General features: G+C 36.6%; 1 protein-coding gene across 1 annotated transcript; it reads left to right on the top strand.

Annotated features, from left to right (window-relative positions):
* Nucleotides 1-722: 722 nt before the first annotated feature.
* LOC136826857 (mitotic checkpoint serine/threonine-protein kinase BUB1-like) lies at nucleotides 723-6,503 on the top strand. The gene is made up of 3 exons (XM_067084351.1): nucleotides 723-902; nucleotides 5,874-6,076; nucleotides 6,203-6,503. Exons 1-3 carry the CDS (start codon nucleotides 762-764, stop codon nucleotides 6,486-6,488), a joined length of 630 nt encoding a protein of 209 aa, XP_066940452.1. The 5' UTR covers nucleotides 723-761; the 3' UTR covers nucleotides 6,489-6,503.
* The last annotated feature ends 14,410 nt before the right edge of the window (nucleotides 6,504-20,913 follow it).

The following is a 20,913-nucleotide window of genomic DNA, read 5'->3' on the forward strand; positions in this document are numbered from 1 at the left end:
GTCGTGTTCGGATTTTCCCAGTAATTGTAGTAAGTCATACATGAAGTAAAAAGTGTCTGTACCAGAAGTAGTTCAGAGACTTGTGTAACTCTTGCCCAGTCAATACTCCTATGAATTTTACAAGTCATAAGAAAAGCCCTAGACCTGAGCCCAGACCAGATGGGAATTAAGGTTACAAAATGCTCAAGAGAGGAGAGAACTTGTCACATTTGATGCGGAAGGAAGAACATGAAAATATTAATGTTTATGATAAAGTTAATCTGAGTCAGTGGTAATGGCATATCTTCGTAGTAATCCTAAGAGTTATTTGGGATAGTCCCTTTGGCCAAAGGCCCATATCGTTTGTAACTTGAAATATTTTCCTGGTTCTTTTTCCATTAAAATTCCAATATATATACTATTGTATTAAAATTCATCCCTCATTTACTAGTTTCATGATCAAACTGCCTAATAATATTATTAATCACTACTACATCGATATTTACATATTTGATTTTGATGATAGAAACAGTAAAACTAATTGTGCATACAGAGTCAAGGAAACTAATAAAATGCCAAAAAATAATTGATGCTCAAATGATGAGAGACAAAAATTTGGTTCAGTGGTCATCCTTTACTCAAACAAGTGGATCAACTAAATATAACTGTGATCTAAGTGGTGCGCAAGCCATTGTAACAAAAAAAAAAAAAAAAAAAACTTACATACTTGTATCTGCGTATTGTACCTCTCATTCTTATTTCAGCTGACCTTGGGGAAGGAAATGTTTTATGTTCGCCGTTTGCGAGGTGAAGGAGCATATGCTAAAGTCTTCCAAGCTGCAACACTTGACCCTCTTAATGTAACAGTTTTTCCTACTGATGTTGATGGTAAAGATGAAGATGATGATGATGATGAACATCAGGTGAGGATGCTAGTGTAGCTATTTATTGCATGATAACCTCTCAGTCTAATCCATATAGGATTATTTCATGCATTTCTTGGAACTGTCTGATGTATTGTGGTCATAAGACCTTTTTCAATTGTGTTCCTACCAGCAGATTTCAGTATTATACAGTCTCTCTTTCACTAGTATATTTTCTTATATGAATGCAGTTTTTTCCTACCTTACATGCATAATTCATTTATATAAAAGTTTGCTAAGCAAAATTTTGTAATTACTATTAATTTGAAGGAAGAAATTCATGATGGTTCCTTGGCTCTTGAAAATAAGCCAGAATCATAGTTTGGGTACCGTAAAAATACCTAATACTACCATGAAAAGCTAGTAATAAATGTAAGTGATTAATTAAAATATACTTTGTAGATTAGTAACAGTAAGTTTTACAACTGAACTTGTCATAATAGTGAAGGCAGTGAACATACTGGAAGTGTTAATCAGGGTGGTGGCAGTAGAGGGCTCCTGGATGGAATGATTTTGAGAAGTGTTTAGAATGTTGCTAGGAGAGGCAGTAGTACATTAGGGTTGATTCATGTATGGTGTACAGAAAAATATGGGGTAGGATTGCCTTTTGGAATTAATGATAACTTCTTACCCATTGAGAAGTATAGCTGATGCTTATAAAATGAAAGGATGTTTGATTGCAATCTCAACTTCTTACCCATTGAGAAGTATAGCTAAATCCTTACAAAATGAAAGGATGTTTGATTGCGGTCTCACAGAGTTACTCTTCTAGAGTAATTTGTGACTGCAGTACTCTGCATCCTCTAGGTTAGATTTAAACTAAATAGCCTTCAGAGTTAGTTATACTTTGTAAGCATTATAAAATGGGTGCATTTACATTCAAAGCAAATCCTTTATTTTCCCTTCCTTTAATTTCATCAGTTTGAGACTAAGACTTCAAGAAAATCTTCATCCTCCTCTTCAAGTCTAACATTGTCTAAACAACAGATTTATTGAGAATTCCATTGATAATAATTTTAATTGACATTGTAAGCCTATTTACATTTGAAAGGACCATATTTTATGCTTCCATATTTCTTGCAAATGTTATATTTTTGCATTTTATCAACAGAATTTGCAATGAAACATTGTTTTGCATGTTGTAGCCCCTGATTGTTGCTCATATGTATTGTTTGCTAGACTGCAACAGGGAAGTTGTATTTGGCAAAGGAATGCATGTTAAGGCTTTTTTTTATTGATTCTGTTTGATAGTGATTGGGGAAATATAATTCACCATATACTTTGTGGGTGCCACTTGAATATTTCAGCCACCAAGGTGTGAACAAAAGATGAGAAGCATAGTCTTGTGTGCACCCTCAAGTGCACTTAGTTTTTGGATTAAGGTGTAAGGAATAGCTTCAAAACATAATAAGCTCTAGCATAAACAGTTCCTTTGATATTTTATTCCCCTTAATGTGCTTTTCCCTTTTAGAAATAAAAGCTGTAATTGGCATTTATCCCTATACTACCATCAAAAGAATTCGACAAGTTTTCTGGGAAACTGCACTGCAGCAGCCTTAGTGTAGGGAAAATAAACCTTTCAACTTACTTAGGATATACAGTTTTTTACATTTCATAAAATGGTCAAACCACCCATGCTTAACTTGAAATTTTGCCTTTTCAGAATTTTTGTCACTCTCGTCCATGGTATTGTGTGTCAGTTTTTTTCAACAAACTAAGATCTGTCTCTTTAACAATAAGGTAACTTATTCCATAGGAATGCCACTTTTCATATTTACAAGGGGTCACTACATTTCCCATCTTTTCTTTTGGATGTAATGAGAGAGAGTTTGGGTACTAGCCATCTCCACCCTGATTTCCCCTTCTCTCAAATTCTCGCTGTGGAGGCTGGTCCTTTTGTTCCTACGGGAATACAAACAAATGCCTTTTAAGTGGAGAATGTCTTTCATGTGTAGCTGAACTGGTGAATGAGTGTAATTACAAGCTTAGCTGTATAGTGATGCTAGTGAGTGAATGGGTGTACTAACACATGCTATCTAATGCTTGTCTTTATATTTTGACTGTATTGTGAAGTGCTACCACTCTTACCTCTCGCTTGGATGGATGTATCTGAGTGTACATTCCTTTGTTTCTTTGCTCTTTATGCTTGATTTTTATTTGTCCATTTTTGTTATTGCATCAGTTGTCATGTTTTTCTCATGGAAAGTAAATAAGCAAGGTAAATTTGAGGGTCGTGGGTGAGCATGTGATCACTTCATATCTCCTACCTCTGTAGACCCACATAAATTTTGTTCTCATTGATAAGGTAAGGTCTATGTCAGTCTTTCCCTTTGTGATGACAATGCAGATTGGTCTTCTCAGTGGGAAAAAGGAAGGGCTAGGCATCTGCATTTTTCATTGCCAGAGTTTTACAATTGAGGTGAAATCAGTGGATTAGGCTGGATCCATTCTTCTGTCATTTTCTGTCCCCTTACCACTCCCCGAGAGCTTATTACTAGCCAACCAAGACATTGTATTATAAACTCTTAATATCCCTTAAGGATATAAGAGATCCTCATATGAAAATAAAGGGAGACCCAAGACTTTCATCATGTATTATAAAGTTGCCTTCAGGGTACTAAACAGTTCTAAGAATACAGTTTATAAAAGATGGCAATATGGGATCATAGATAATAGTAAAAACAAGTTATGCTACTTGAGTATGCATGTAACATTGTTCAAAGCAAAATGCCCATACTAGAAATATACAATACTACTGCCATTGCTTACTTGTTGAATCAAGAAGGAATACTGTCTGGCTGTCAAGATCTGTATTCTGATGAGAGGAGAACCACTTCTCCTTAGTGCCAAGGTTTATTCCAGGAGATGCAACCTGTTGGTGAACAGTTAAGAATGGTTTCTTCACTTGGTCATTGCTTGCATTCTGGTGGGTAGAGGAGATTCTCTTGCTGGGTTCATTCATCATGTTAGTGAATTCCACACCACCACATGGCTTTTCACTGCCAGACCGAGCAGGTCAGGCAGTGGAACCTATGCTCCAGGCCTGGGACAGCCTGGATTTTTATGCCTTTTCCTCCTTTTTTACTTGTAAGGAAGGTCCTGATGAAGTTCGGTCTTCAGCAAACTCGTGGATGACTTTTCATTTTGTCCTTTTAGCTGCAGGAGTGGTTTCTGGACCTCGTAGATCTTTTCATAGACAATTTCAGTGTTTTTCGTACTTGAATGGCACTTTGGAATTAGCCTCACTTGCACAATTTTCATTCATCTAAAGGCTCCTCCTCTTCATGCACGGAGGTTATCGTGCATAATTTGTAAGAGGGTTGCTTTTTGAAATCACATGAGCAGTTATCACTATCCTTTGCAGTTTTACCACTTCTCTTTACAAGGAAAATAGGCATTGTTACTTAGAGCAACAAAATAGGTACTTTTCCAATTGAATCTTCTGTTCCTGAACTAGCAGACTTGTTCCTGAACTAGCAGGTTTAGGGATTGGTAGGAACATTTCTTAGCTGTTTCATCATTTTGCCCAGTTGATTCATCTGGCAACTACTTAACTTCCTAGTTGAAACTGTGGTATTGTTTATCCTCAACCAGGTCCCCTTGCAGATTCCTATTTACTGAATTTGACCCTCAGGACTGTTTCTTTGAGACTGTTGATTTTACCTTGGCATTTCAGATAAAAGTGGTCTTCTCTGTCCATTAGGGAATATCTCCTGTGGAATCAAGATAAAGATTGTAGTTTCAAGTTTTCTTGACTTTGATGGCTTTTAATTTCAATCTGGAGATATGCCATCCCTTGAGCAGGCCTTTGATATTATTGGAACACCTTTTCAAGATTTACAAGTTGTTCCCCATAAGTTTTTTGTTTATATGTTGAGGGCCAGTCACTTCATCAATGCAGAAAATAAAATAATGACTAACTTATAAAACTAACATACAATAAGTTGCAGCAAGTCATGTTTTATCCATTTGGAAGTATGTAGGCCAATCCTTTTCATAACCTTCATCCATTGCGTATCTGGCACACATGGAGGTATGGGTGTCCTGAAGTACTACTGGCTGTCACACCTAATTGGCTTGGTGAATATCCTGTCTAAGACAGTATACCAAGATGTTTAGGTTTAACTACAGTATTGTGAAATTCTTGACAAAAGTACATGGGAAGATCATGGGACATGAGGTAGTTGATAAGAGAATGTCCAGAGGTTGGTATTAAGAGTGGGAGGGCAAGATGAAAACCAGTAGGAAAGCTGAGAAAGTACTGGATATAATAGGAAACTTGGACCAAATGAGACTTCAGACAAAAAATCTGCAAGATAAAAGGGAATGAAGAGAAATCATTACATTTCCAGCCTTGTAAAGGGAGAGTGACATAAAGACATTAAAATGATCTGTATAAAGATTTAGCAAGGTTTTATTCTTCAAGACTGACTATTGGTTGTCTTGCTGATTGAGATTATTGGTATGTCAGAACAGCCCTCTTGGGACCCTGAGTGACCTGTTCAAGTCATCAGTTAGTTCCCTCTCTGAGAAGAGTATTTCATAACATTATAAGTGAGAGTGTCTTTGCTTAAAGATGTTGTAAGCACCAATATAGTGACTGGCAGTAAAGGCAGAACAACTGATAAAAAATGATAACCTGAAGGTTATCGAACTTAGATTATGCAGTTATAATAATTTTGGAGAAGAGAAGAATACATACACTAAATGAAACTACTCATGCTATAGTTATGCTGCTCACTGAGAAAGTAGGTCATCTCTCTTGAGTAACATTTCTGAATGATATTGTAAATTCTTTATGGGTCATCTCTATTAAGATAGCAGTTTATATTTGAGCATATTTGGCAATAGAATTTTCTCATATTATATATTTATTATTTTCTTGGTACCATACTTTGAAAACATGTAATTTACATTGAAAATAGGTTTGGTTGATTTTATTAATTATAAAAAGACCATTTTTTATTACAGATGATTTTGAAACTTCAAAAGCCATCATGGCCATGGGAGTTTTATATATGTCATGAACTGCGGAGTCGGTTAAAAGCCCAGGAATATAAAACAGATGTATTAGATTCGATGATGAGAGTCAATCGTGGATACTTCTTTACTAATGGCTCCATATTAGTAAATGAATATCACAAGCATGGCACCTTACTAGACGTTGTTAATCGGTCAGTAGTAACTTATTTTATTGATTGTTGTGATGCATATTACTGAATATTTGTAATGTCTGTATTCTTATCTATGGTTGTTTACAAATGTTTTTTGTCTACATATGTCATAATTATTTTTGGCAGGTACAAGCTTTCAAGAAGTACCTTACCTGAAGGAATAGTGATTCTGTTCATGATTGAAGTAATGTCAGTTGTTGAAGCCCTTCATAGCTGTAATATAATCCATGCAGACATTAAGCCTGACAATTTCATGATCAGGGGTATGCCAAAGATCAATTGTACAGCAAGCACACCCAAAGATGTTTTTGAACAGTGTCCATCTTCACTGAAACTTATAGACTTTGGAAGAAGTATTGACATGCAATTGTTGCCAGAAGGATCAACATTTACAGAAGTGGTAAGAAACTAATTTTAATAAAGTGAACTAATAGCATATCACAAGGAAACATACAAGCCAATAATGATGTATTTAGACCTTGAGTTTGGATCAGTTTAAAATTCTTACCATGCACATAGCCACCACTACAGACATCATTTGTAGCTTGTAAGTTTCTACAGAAATTGTTAAAATAAATAAATAAATAAATAAACATTGACAGACAACATAAACATACAAGAGGTGCATACATATTTATTCCATTTTTCTTGTATCATCCATCACTCATTCACCTTTAATACCCAGTGTTTGGCTTCATAACTTCACTTTCATAATTCTTTCAATGATTGGGATATATATAGCAGATATCCCTATTACATTAAATTATATTTGTTTACTTTTTGTAAGTATATTTCCTTTTCTCATGAAGGTGACTGAACGGACAGCCACTTTAGTTGAAAGTGTTAGGTTTGGAGAATGGCAAATAAAAATACCATGGTATTCTGGAACTATTTTTTTTTTTTATTCATTTTTATCCAATATTAATATAACAAGTAAATTTAAATCAAAGCTGATAAGAAAAACTATCTTTGATAACTATAATAGGGGTTTTAGAAAATACCACCAGCATTATTGTTTTACCTTAGAAATTACGTGGTTGTGATCCTTTCACTCACCCTTGGTTATACCGACGTCTTCCTTGGAGAAGACGCCGATCTGGGGGTAGTAACCCAGCATTCCTGAAAGCTCTTTTTCTCTGGTATATCTAGCAATTTATACCTAGAAATTCGTGCATGAATGGAATTTCACGGGTGACACGGGGCCTTCCTCAGAAATAGATTTTTCCTTTGTCAAAATCCCTTTATTCTCAGCCCTTGTAGAGGGAGTGGTTTGTTTGTGCTAGGGTGTAGGAAAATAGGACCCTCTGGGATGTCTGCCGTGACCTCTAAGTAAACCTTAAGTGCTTGAACCAGGCATAATGTCTTGTCTGATAAATTGAGTTTTCTTATCAAAATAGGTGCCATGGGACAATAATAACTGATGGTCAGCTGTTTTGTGTGATGTATTGTCCCCATCTGAGAGAGCCTAGTTCACTAATACAAGCTCCTGATGCTAGAGCAATCAAAAAGATCGCCTTTTGTAGCATGTGTGTTGTGGTTGTACTGGGTCCACTGAATTGAGGGATTGACAGAAGTATAAGCATCTTATTCAAGGACCAAGTAATTGGAAGCCTTACGGGAGTGGGCCTTTGTAGTGAAAAGGACCGCAGAAGGGAAGTGACAATTTCTATAGTAGAGTCAATCCTGAATCCATAAAGCAAGAGTTCCATTAATGCTGCCTTGTATGTCACAATTGTTGTAACAGCATGGCATTTGTCTTCAAAAAGGTACATGAGAAAATTTAAAAGTTTCCATAAAGATCTCAACTAGGCTCTCAGCATGGATATAATCTAACCATATCTACCATACGGACTGGTACTGTTGGACAGATGATGTCCGTAGTTTTTGCACTAGGTACCTAGTAATTTTGAGTGAGTAATTTTCATGGTAGACAATATTAAAAAAATCAAGTGAAGGTCTCGGCTCAGAAAGGAGGATGTGTAGACGACTTTCCCTCCTACTGTCTGGTATAGAAAAATGGACAGTAGTGGAACTGATTTCTTCGCCCGTTGTTGGAGTAATAGGAACCAATGCCTGTTTGGCCAATTTGGGGCTATTAAGTAAGCTGTTCCTTTGAAGACTAGAAGCTTGCTCAAAACCTTCAAAATCTGGGACAATGGAGGAAAAAGGTATATTGTCTTCCATTTGTTCCAGTCTTGTAGGAAGGTATCTCTTGCTGTTACTTGATTGTCCAAGTTTGGAGGCACATACACTGGAAGTTTGTGATTCTCATATGTAGCAAACAGGTCCACTTCCAGTTGTGGAAGCATGTTGGCTATTTTATGAAAAGAGTAGTTGTCCAACATCCACTCTGTTGAGGCTGTCGTTTTCCTTGATAAAGAGTGTGCTATACATTGAGAGCCTGTGAGGTAAATTGCAGACAAGTGCCACTTCATTGCTTATGCCATCCAAAGGATGGCTAGCATTGCCATATTGAGAGGAGGTTAATGTGATCCCGACCTCTTGATGCTAGACACTGCAGTCATGTTGTCTAGAACCAACAAAATGTGTCTCTTTTGGAAGTTTGAGTTTTTTGAGAAACAAAAAGACAGCCATCACTCCACGAAACTGATATGACAATTCATCAGAGTAGCTGAACACCTCCCTGCTGTGGTAGTATTTTGGTTGGTATGAATTAACACATTTGCTTTTTTCTTTTCTATTATGCTTTTGTTTATAAATCCTTGAAGGGTTTAAGCTCATCTTGTTTTTTTTCTTTTTCTACTTGCAGTTTGCTTGAGAGTGGTAAGGTAGAGTGGATTCCCCTTCACTTGGATGCCCATTGTTGAATGCTTGCCATGCTTTACAGCAAGTATTGTCTGTAAATTGCTCTTGTGTGGTCATTAACTGGGTAATGGGACATATGATGAAAATTGTTCTTTTGCTGAACATTTCTGTTGGAAATATGGAAAACTCAGTGTGGAAATCAGTTGTGTGAACTATATTTTAATTGTTTTAAAATCAGTTTTGGGAACATAGAGTCTGATTTATTCAAGTTTCCAGACAAAATGACAATGCAAGACACTATAAAGTGATTGTTGTAGAAATATCCCAAGGACATTATAAAACCATTGAGAGATGAATCAAAGTGTGACTCAGGCTGACAGTGAAGTTATATACTAAATCAATGCTGGACAGTTCCAAGCAGAGTAGATAAAGATTTATCTTTCAAGTGTGAATATTAAGATACATAATTTGCACCAGACTATTAATCTAATATCTTTTGTGTATACATTATTTGGTTGATAATGTATGCAGATGGAAGTATTTTGCTGTTTTTTTCTGTAGGATTAAGAGTGAAGTAGAATAAGTTTTGATGAGCTATAGTATTAAGTTAGGGTAAGTTAGTATGGGCCGAGTTAGGTAGAGTTAAGGTTGAAGGTCACAAACCACTGTAATATTAAGACAATAAATTAGGTTAAGGAAAAGCAGTGTTTTATTTAAGAACCTTCAAATTTGTTGCGACATCCTGATCTAACTGTAACTATTAAAAGCCCCTACACTGCCACCTGACATTCCTCCCCAACTTGTCAACGAGGCATCTGTATGTATTATTACTCGTACAGATGGAGGAGTCACAGTGACCTGTTTCGCCACAGACTCCTTCCGGGTCCAAGGACAAAGTATCTCTCCAACTCTTTTATTCTTTTGATGAGGCTGGTCTAGCATCTTTTTTCTTGCATGTGACAGCCAGAATTTTTTCACTTTTTTAGTTGCAATCTGAGTATTGGATCTATTATTGATGCAAACTGCAACAGGCCTATCATATGTTCTAATTGCCATCTGGAAACTCTGGGCTGTGCAAGAAATGTTATGAGGTCTTTCCTTATTCTGTTTTGAATATTGATGGGGAAAGACAACTGGCCGTGACGAGTATCGCAACACAGTTCCAGCCACTGAAAACGTCACCTGGGCGTGAGGCAGGATTTTTTCAGTTTATTAGAAAACCTTCTGACTGGAGTCTGTTGACCACTGCTCTTATGTTTCTCAAGCACTCTTTCTATTGTTGGGCCACCACCCACCCCCATTTACCAATCATCTAGGTAGGCTAATAGTTATATTCATTTCTTGTCGAGTTCTCGAACAACTATAGGCAGTCCCTGGTTAATGGCGGGGATTCTGTTCCCGGCCAAGTGCTGCTAACAGGAAAATTGCTGATAACCAAAAATGACATTTTTATAATAAAATAAATTTTTATATATACTTGCCAAGTAATTACATTGCTATTACTGTTGCTCCTACTTTTTGCGGCAGCTCAAGTTTTTAAAAAATTCTGCGGTAGCGCTCATATTATTTTGGTGTAGGTAACAGATCCTGCCAACTTTCGGGGAAGAATAAGTACAACTGGCTCAGGTATTCAATTCGTTCAGGCATCATGCTCATTAGAGGGGAGGTGGGAGGGCTCTGATCATGTACGGGCAGCCCCTGGTTATCAACGGGCTTGGTTATCAGTGATCTAGCGACGAAAATTGGTGATTTTTGGTGCTGATTTCTGCTTATCGGCGCCGATAATCGTGTATTGGCACCGATGCATACCTAACAGAGGTGCCAATAACCGAAAATCACCGACTGGCACTAATAAGTGCCGAAAATTGCCGAAAAAGCACCGAAAATAGGTTATTGGTAATTTTCACTTATCTTCGCTCCGTTGGAACATAACCCCCGCTGATAACCAGGGACTGCCTGTAATTACTTGGAAAGTATATATAAAACTTTATTTTATCATCAAAATGTCATTTTTATATAAGTAACTTTCCAAGTAATTACATTGCTGAACCCCAAAGAGAAAGGGGCAGGATACATGGACACTAACTACTCAAAAACACTCAGTAATGGAGATAAATTTGAAAAAGATAGGTAGCCAGCATTGGAAAATGCTTGTTATAACCTTACCTGTTGAGAGAGCTACAGTAAACAGATACAGCCTCTGGTCGGTGCTCATCATCAACCTGTAGTGGTGCAGCAGTAAAGCTGAGAATTGCCTCTACTTTAGTGGGTGCTTTGCCGCCAAGGGGTACTCCGATGGTTGCCAAAGCATTAAACAAAGGAATATGCCCTTGCCCTGGGTGCAGCACAAGAAAAATTTTTCCAACTAAATATTGCTACCTACAACTAACACTGCTGAAAATCTCATAAATTCTTTAGTCAATTTGTCGGAATTTTTGCAGTTTTCTATTAGCCGTTACATAAAGTTTTATACATGAAAATGTGCGCAATTTCATGTAGAATACAACAAAAAATAACTCATGGTTGTAGCTTTTATCACTCTTGACATATTTTCATATGAATCACGGTAAGTGCCAAAATTTCAACCTTCGGTCAACTTTGACCCGATCGAAATGGTCGAAAAATGCAATTGTAAGCTAAAACTCTTACATTCTAGTAATATTCAATCATTTACCTTCATTTTGCAACAAACGAGAAGTCTCTAGCACAATATTTCGATTTATGGTGAATTTTTGAAAAAAAAAAAATAAAAATAAAAAAAATAAAAAATTTTCCTTATGTCCGCGGTAACTCTGCTGAAAATCTTGTAAGAGCCTGACACCGTCTCTTCCAAAACACGTGTGTGTTCGTCGTCCATCGAGTAGACAAGACAACAGGAGCATCTCGTTTTCTTTCTCTAAAGGAATGCGATTTCAACCATACAATATTTCCGTCTGTTTCTCCCTAACCATTGTTGTCTTGATGTATGTACAATCAGCACTACTTGCATTGCCATGTAAGCATTCTAATCATGTACTCATAATGTTCCAACGAATCTTCTGTATCAGACTGTGTGTATGTTTCTGTTTGTGAAGACGCCAAACGTCTCGCCACTCCGATGGACGATGAACACACGAACACACACGTGTTTGGAAGAGATGGCGTCAGGCTCTTACAATCTCAGAAATTCTTTAGTCACTTTGTCGTAATTTTTGCACAGTTTTCTATTAGCCGTTACATAAACTTTTATATATGAAAATGAGTGTAATTTCATGTAGAATACAACAGAAAATAAACTATGGTTGTAGCTTTTATTAATTTTGACATATTTTCATATAAATCACGATAAGTGCCAAAATTTCAACCTTCGGTCAACTTTGACTCGACTGAGATGGTCGAAAAATCCAATTGTAAGCTAAAACTCTTAGATTATAGTAATATTCAATCATTTACCTTCATTTTGCAACAAACGAGAAGTCTCTAGCACAATATTTCGATTTACGGTGAATTTTTTGAAAAAACTTTTTCCTTACGTCCGCGTGCGGTAACTCTGCTGAAAATCTCAGAAATTCTTTAGTCACTTTGTCATAATTTTTGCACTGTTTTTAAGTGAGGAACACTTCTGTAGTTCCTCATACAGTTTCCATATTACAGGTTAACTTGATTACAAGTGTGCAGTTGTATTACATTCAATTAAATATCTATTTTAACTTAAACCCTCTAAGGTTTAGGTTAGTTTTCATACCTGTATATGGCTGTATTACTTATACACTGTTTGTCCTTCTGCAATGGCTAAGTGAAATTTTTAATTCCAATTGTCACGCCATTCAGACTAACTGCTATAAACTAATTTGTTTAACTAACTCAAGCGACTGTTTTATATAGCTTAGGTTAATGCTTCTAGTTTAATCTACATTAAGCTAAGAATAGAGGATTTCTTAGGAGGTTCTTGCTTAACCTATTCTAGGCTTATTTAAAACTTGAGGATATAACTTTACAGAAAATAATCCTCTTATAATCTGGTTTTCTGTTTTATGTGGCTAAGACTACACTTTTATCTGATACAGCATTCAGCCATCGCTGTTTTAGGCTAATAGTAGCATATTCCTTAAAAACGGGTTCCTACTTAATCTGGTTAGGTTACTGCCTGTTCTAGGTTTATATCACCTTTAAGGATATAGGCTACATAAGACCCTACTAGTATGTAGCCTTACAGACATGCTACAGAGTCTTAAAAAAAAAACAGGTTATTTTACTGAGCCTAGGATACTGTTTATATATAATCCTAGTCTTCCTTGTTCTTTCTTAACCTAGTATAGGGTATTGCCTAATCCATATTATAGATCACTCTTAAATGTACAGGGTAGGCTATATAAAAACAGAAAACTTACTAATATGTAATCCTACAGTTAGTCTACTATTTTTTGTCTAACCCAAGTTGTTATTTATATCCAATCCTAGGCTATTTGTCCTACTATATAAAACAGTAACTCACTAATATGTAACCTTATAGCCAGGCTATAACTTAATCTAATCTAAGCTACTGCCTAATCTGGATTATTTAATTCACAGTAACTTAAGTATATGAGTTACATAAAACACAATTAGCCTACCTTAGTATGTAGCCATTACTATTTCATCTAGTCCTAGGTTACATGGTCTAGGCTAACAATTTAGTCCAAAAAATGGGATGTTTCTTAAAAAGTTATCACTTAGCTTGATATAAGGTAATGCCTATGCTAATCCTGGTCTATTTAGCTCATGCTTAAGTGCACAGGCTTATATAAAAGGAAAGCAGTATCACTAAAGTAGTTTAACCAGACCACTGAGCTGACTTTCAGCTCTTAAAGGAAAAAATTTATACTAATATGTAGCCTTATTGTTAGGCTATCAATATTTTGCCCAGATATTGTTATTATCTGATCCTACGGTCCTCAGTCTAAGGTAGGCCACTTAAGGGTACATAGTCCAAGGACATAGGCTACAGACATCATCATCCACTATTAATCTAGTCTAAATTATTGTCACTTACTGCCTAGACTATTGTAGACATCATATAATCTGAAAGGATTTTCTATATTAATAAGAAGCTGTGGAACATTTCTTTTAGTTAAAAATTCAGTTAGAATTTAAAATAATTTTTACCTTATGAAACTAGGTAGCACTCAACATTTTACAAAACTAGGTAGGCTAGCAATCAACAAGCCAGGTTCTGGTTTTTACAAGGAAATATATCAATTCCAAAAGTTTAAAACTAAAACTTTCAACAGGAACTTAATATTAAGCACTTATCTTGCTATTTTTGAGGTTTCCATGATCCTTGATAATGAAATCAGACAAAAAGTTTAATTTTCTCGGATCGCTGGTAACAGTGTAAACCATTCGCTATAGACCAAAGAGAGTTAATGGCTCCTTGGTCTTTAATGGCCCAGTTATAAACAAGAGGGCGGATGCGCAATAGTCACTTCTCTTCTTGCAGGTTCTTTTGAAAGAAAAATTGGGTTCAGCTTCACTGAAAATAAGGGAAAGTGCCCTCTTATCTTTGAGTCCATTATATACTCCATTATGTATTACAATGTTGATCATTAAGACACAATACCTGGCCAAAAGACCAACTAGAAGAGAATTCTTTGATATTAGTTTGGTCACCATGGAGCTCTGGCAGACCATGGAAGGTAACTCCTTGAGGATGAAACAAGCGACTATGCTATAAAAAAACTCTCATAAGTATGACTTTGCCAAAGGTGCTAAGTGGTAGATCATTTCAAAACAAATATTGTCACCTCTAGGGGCAGATTTATTGATGTTCAACTGAGCAAATTTCAACTCTTCCATATTAAATTCTCTAATATAATATATATCATCTACAGTTTCAAAATTTATTGTTATTAATTCTATACTGTTTTTATTTGAGCGGAAGTGTTCATCTAAATTTCTATCACTACGGTACTTACTTTTGCTAAGTTTTCTCATATTACATTACTTTTTTTCTTTTGGATCAACTATTCTTTTCCCATCTTTTTTATGGCATGTCTAGGTGGTTTAACATGGGTACCATTTATTTTCCTGAATTTTTCCCATTTTTTTGTATGGGAGTATTATCTGAGAGATCTGATATGCATTTCCTCCATGAAATAATTCTTCCTTGAATTACTTCTTTTTTAAATTTTTCAGATATTTTGTTATATAGTGGTTTTAATGTATCAATTCCTAATAATAATATAGTTATTTTTTGTAAATTTTCTTCAAATATTGGTAATGTTTTATTTATTTTACTGAACTTCTATTCAAATTATCTAATCGTCTTCTAATTTGATGTTTTATTTTTATTAATTCTGTTAAGTTTGTCAGACCACCATGGGACTTTGTGTTTTGCTGGATGAGATTTTGATTTTGGTATTGCTTTATCAGCAGCATTTTTAATGAAATCAACAAGAAATCTATTTTTTTCATTATGATTTTGTACATACTCAAATGGTAGGATATTCCTAGTGTGGAATTCATATAGTTCCCAATCTGCTTTATAAATGTTATACTGAGGGACATGCTTGGTGGGATTATTTTGTAATAATGAAATTAATATTGGAAAATGATCACTGGTATGCAAGTCATCAACTGTATTCCAATCCAATCTGTCAATTATGCTTGTTGTACACAGAGTTAAGTCTACTGAGGAAAAAGTTCCATGTGTTTTTGAAAAGTATGTGCTGATTTCGTTATCATTTATACAGCACATGTTGTTGAATCTATGAGTTCTTCTATTTTACTTCCTGCTCTATTTGAGTTTGTACAATTACAATCCCATATTGGGTTGTGAGTATTAAAATCACCTACTATTAATGTAGGTTCCTTGGCATTGTTAAATAATTCTTTAAGTTTATCAGTGTCGTAATTTTTATTAGGTTGGTTGTATAAACTATAAATTACATAATCACTGTTTTTTATTCGTATTCTAATACTCAATGTTTGCAAGCCAGTAAAGTTCACAGGTACTTTGTCATAACATACTTTGTTATGTACACATAGCAGTATCTAAATTTCCTTCTTCCTCTTGTGATGTTGATGCTAAAGTATGTTTACCTATTGTTGAAATTGTTTTGTTGACATGTTGTAAACATAATATCATTGGTTCATATTCTTTTAGTAATCGCTGCAGTTCTCCTAGGTGTAATCTGGTCTGCAGACCATTTACGTTCTATTGTATAATATAGCTATTGAAAATATTATGTTATAGCAGTCGAGTTTTACTTTCTTTTTTTGTATTATCAACTTAGATTTTTTCTAATAATTTACTCACAACTTTCATTTTTTTTTTTTATAATATACTAAGTGCTCGATGCACATGCAACCTTTTTCATGGGTACTCAAATCAGTGGTTTCTTTTTTTCTATATTTCATAAAATTTCTTATGATGTTTGTTAAACCACTGTTATGTTTTTGTTATCACTGCAAAATTCAATGAAACAACTGTTACATCCACATTTGTTATCATGTATATTTCTTGTTTCATTTGTTCTTGTACCATTTATTGGAGATGGAGTAATCTCTTCTCCTTTGACATAATCTATGGTATGGTTATTTTCAACTTCTTCGATATTTTGGACATCTGCTTCCATGGGTTTTCCTATTATTTTAGGGGATAAAGGTATATTCTTAGCTTGTTTTTGTTTTTATTCTTTCTTCATATCTTTTGTCTTTGGTTTAACTGATGTTGCTCTAATTATAGTTGGTTTCTTCATTTTGGGTGGTGTTTTCTCTAAGTCTCTTTTTATCTTAAATTTCTGGTCCATCACAACTTTCCTCTGCTACTTCTGTAGTAGCATCTTCTTGTGCTACTTGCATTAATACTTCATATGAATTTGATAAAATATTATCCATATCATTTGTACCTGTTTCTTTGTTTACTGCAAATTTAGTTTTCTTCTTGGGATTTTTTTTTTCTGTGTTCCGTTACTTCTATCTGTGAGCATTTCTTTTTTCATTACTGGTTTTTGTTACTGAAGAGTATGTGTGTTGCTTAGACGGATCTTGTATTCCTCTCACTTTCAGTTCCAATTTAGCTTCATTTACAGGACATCCTAGTCATTTCTTGTAAGATTTTAAATTCTGTATTGTACATATAAAACATGCATCCTTTGGACCTTGAGTGATGATCTTGCCCACAGTTTACACACTTTGGTCTACTACATTTCCATTGTGTGGCATGTTCGTCAGAACCACAATAAGCACATATACGTTCATTTCGACAGTTTTTCTTCGTGTGTCCATATTTCCTACAATTTTGACATTGTAGTGGGTTTGGGACCTAAGGTCTCAATTCTCTTTTTTGGCCTGAAATTTTTATTTTTTGGTGTAGATCTTGACCTTTAAATTTTATTTTTAAATTCTTAATACTTGATTATTCTGTTTACTTGGTATTATGTACACCTCATAATCTTGGACTTTGGGATACTGTATCTCATTTTAAGAGAGTTCAGGAAGTACATTAGTACCCTGAATGCTGTTCATAGTGTCATGCTTCTTTACTTTTACATTCATATTATCAATACTTTCTATGGATAAATTGTCTTCAGATTTTTTTTTTTTGTGGCTTCTATAAGCCATGTTTTTATTTTTGTCTGAACAACACTTCTGTCATTGAGTGTCTTTTTAATCCTTAAACGCTGAGCCTCTATTTACAAAAGTGTCCGCTGTATGCCTGCGGGGTTTGAGAGTTAGCGCCGAAGCGGAAAGAAAGTTTTTTAAAAAAATCACAGAACACTTAGTTTTCAAGATTAAGAGATCATTTTTGGCTCTTTTTTTCTCATTGCCTGAAGTTTAGTATTCAACCATCAGAAATTAAAAAAAATATCATTATCATATATACTGTAAATATTGGAATATATGACCGTGAAAAAAAAAATTTCATATATAATTGTATACGAATCGTGCTGTGAGCAAAACGGTTAAAGCTAATGAGTTATTTTTTTTACTTTGTATTGTACACTAAATTGCGATGATTTTGGTATATAACAAATTGTAAAATGATCAAAGCAACACAGAGAAAATATTATCACAAAATGATGCATGAATTCGTAACGTGCGGACGTAAAAAAAAGTTTTCAAAAATTCACCATAAATCGAAATAATGTGCTAGAGACTTCCCGTTTGTTGCAAAATGAAGGTAAATGATTGAATGTTACTAGAATGTAACAATTGTAGCTTACAATTGCATTTTTTTACCATTTCGGTCGAGTCAAAGATGACCGAAGGTTGAAATTTTGGCACTTATCGTGATTTATATGAAAATATTTCAAAATTGATAAGCTACAACCATGAGTTATTTTTTGTTGTATTCTACATGAAATTGCATGCACATTTTCATGTATAAATTTTATGTAATGCCTAGTAGAAAACGGTGCAAAAATTACGACAAAGTGACTAAAGAATTTCTGAGATTTTCAGCAGAGTTAGCACGCATGGAGGTAAGGAAAAAGTTTTTTTCAAAAATTCACCATAAATTGAAATATTATGCTAGAGACTTTCCATTTGTTGCAAAATGAAGGTAAATGATTGAATATCACTAGAATGTAAGATTTTTTGCTTACTCAAAATATACCAAAATATATATATATATATATATATATATATATTATATCTATATCTTCTTGTTTTTAACGTGCATTTTTTCCCATTATTATATGGGGTAAGCACGATGCCTTCTTATATATACACAATCATACATACACACACACATATATATATATATATATATATATATTTTTATTTTGGTACGAATACAAAACTAAAAGGAATGCAGGTGAAAAACTTATTTTTGCATAAAACGAAATAATATACAAAACACCAATAAATACAGATATATAAAAACTTGTAATAAATATAAAATTAAATATAAAATCAATGCAGAATACTCACTCGTAATCCTGACTCTTCGTTCTTTTCTTGTTTTCTCCCTCCTCCATTGAAGAGTCTTGCATTTTTTTCCTCTCGACATGTCGAGGAATACAGGTGGAGGAGGGAGACGTTTTCTTACTGCAGATGGGCCGCCCTTTGGTGGTAATCGCTGCGCCCTCCGGTATCCCTCGGGTAGGAGCACTCCAATATATGACCGCAGTGTGGTACTTACATTCACTCCCCGAACCTGCAAAGTGCTACCTTGCAGGTGCGACAGATGTACCAGGTGTCTCTTCTTCTGCCATTCATATGGCACACCCGGCACCGTTTCTGCTTACGCCCTTCTAGGAGCTCCAGTGTGTGATCCCCTGCCTGCAGCTGACACACAGGGTCCACTACCCGACGGGACATTGGAATGTGAGGGAGGGCGGCAGCAGGGGCGGAGGCGGCATCAAGGGCGGCGGCATCATCAAGGGCAGCGGCAGCAGGGGTGGCATCATCAAGGGTGGCGTCGGCAGGAGCAGGAAGACCGAGGTTGGTGCTCCTAGCGACATCTGCCCTATCCTCTCGGGGCAGATTTGGAGCTCAGGGCAGGGGGGCGGTGTTGGAAGGCCACTCCTCAGGATTAAAGTTTATGAGGGTATTCCCAGCCACCTCGAGAAACTGGATGTGGGACAAAAATGTCCGGAACTGTACCCACAGTAGAGGATGTAGGCATTCTGGAGGGCCAACTGAAGGAGGTATTTGAGGAGCTTCTGTGTCCACCTCCTGGTTCTCCTGGCGAAGGGATAATACTGGATGAGTTGATCAAAGAGATCAACTCCTCCCATGTGCCTATTGTAGTGCCCGATGACAGTAGGCCGTTGGACACGAAACTCCTCATATGTAACTTGGCCTTGCCGACGTGTCTTCTTCCGCTGAACTACCTCTTCTTGGATGGGCTCACATGACTGGTCGTAATCATGGGCACAAGTCAGACCCCCTTCCAACAGATGACGAAGACATCTCCCTTCTGCCGCCACTCTGTCTCTCCTCTTGCCAGATGTTGCGGGTGGCTAGCGAACCTTTTGAGGACATTCAGGGCCCCACACACCAACCAAAGGGTACCACTGATGTGCACACCTGCTTCATATAGTTCCTGGGCCAGGGATACCTACTTATAATAATTATCCATAAACAGGTGGTATCCCTGGTTACGGAAACGATCCACAAGACCAAAGACAGTGTCACGCAGAGTGGAGAGGACCCCGGAATATACAGAGAAGTCAACGACGTATCCAGTGTTGGATTCCGTAATAAAAAATAACTTCACACAATATTTCTTTGGCTTCTTGGGGTTGTACACTTTTAAGCTTAGACGTCCTTTGCATGGCATCATCCCCTCATCCAAAGAAAGGTTCTTGGAAGGAACCACGAGAAACTGGCACCGTTCACGAATGTACTCCAACACTGGGCGGACTAAGATGAGGCGATCAGGGTTATTCCGGGGTATGGCGCTTCGATTGAAGGCGTTGAAATACCTGTCCAGTGCCAGGAAACTATCACAGGGCATAATGCCGGGAACATTGGACGTACTTAAAAAAAAATTCCGACTCCAATAATGCCTGATGTCAGCAGCAGGCATCATTCCAAAAAAAATGTGGAGCCCCAAAAAATGCGCCATGTCCGTGAGGTTGCAGCCCTGCCATCGACACGACAACGTCGTCTGCAGTTCCTCACGGCAGTACCGAGCGTAATCCGCCGTCTCTGCAACGAGGTATCCCAGCAATTCCCGCATAAGGAAGAGCTGAATGAACCCCAGTGCAGTGAGAGGCACAGGGACAGTCAGTGCAGGTGCTGCCGTGAATGGGTGCATGTTAGGTGGGGTGAGGTCCTCCAACTACCCCTCATCACTTTCGGATGAACAGCCTTCACCTAGGCTGCCACGACGTTGTGACCTTCTAAGGGCATGTGCGCGCACGACTTCACCCCCCCCCCCCCCCGGCCCATCTCCCTCACTTTCACCATCACTTTCTGTCTCGTCCCCACCAGCCACAATCGGTGCCTCCTCCTCCTCCTCAGACTCTCCCCCATAAGCACTGAAACCACTGAACTCAAGTTCACTTTCATGATGTGGCTCTCGTACAGACATTGGGGGCAAATACTCATCATCACTGACATCGGGCGTGATGTCCTCGTCACTAGATGACCAACTGCCA

The sequence above is a fragment of the Macrobrachium rosenbergii genome, chromosome 41 (genome assembly GCF_040412425.1).
Source record: "Macrobrachium rosenbergii isolate ZJJX-2024 chromosome 41, ASM4041242v1, whole genome shotgun sequence".
Lineage (NCBI taxonomy): Eukaryota > Metazoa > Arthropoda > Malacostraca > Decapoda > Palaemonidae > Macrobrachium > Macrobrachium rosenbergii.

What these genes read in the sequence shown, in the direction of transcription:
- LOC136826857 (XM_067084351.1), top strand. Translation starts at nt 762, where the DNA reads ATGTTTTATGTTCGCCGTTTGCGAGGTGAAGGAGCATATGCTAAAGTC. An exon ending in ATGATGATGATGAACATCAG is followed by an intron (nt 903 to 5,873) that starts GTGAGGATGCTA and finishes TTTTTATTACAG; the next exon opens with ATGATTTTGAAACTTCAAAA. An exon ending in TTACTAGACGTTGTTAATCG is followed by an intron (nt 6,077 to 6,202) that starts GTCAGTAGTAAC and finishes TATTTTTGGCAG; the next exon opens with GTACAAGCTTTCAAGAAGTA.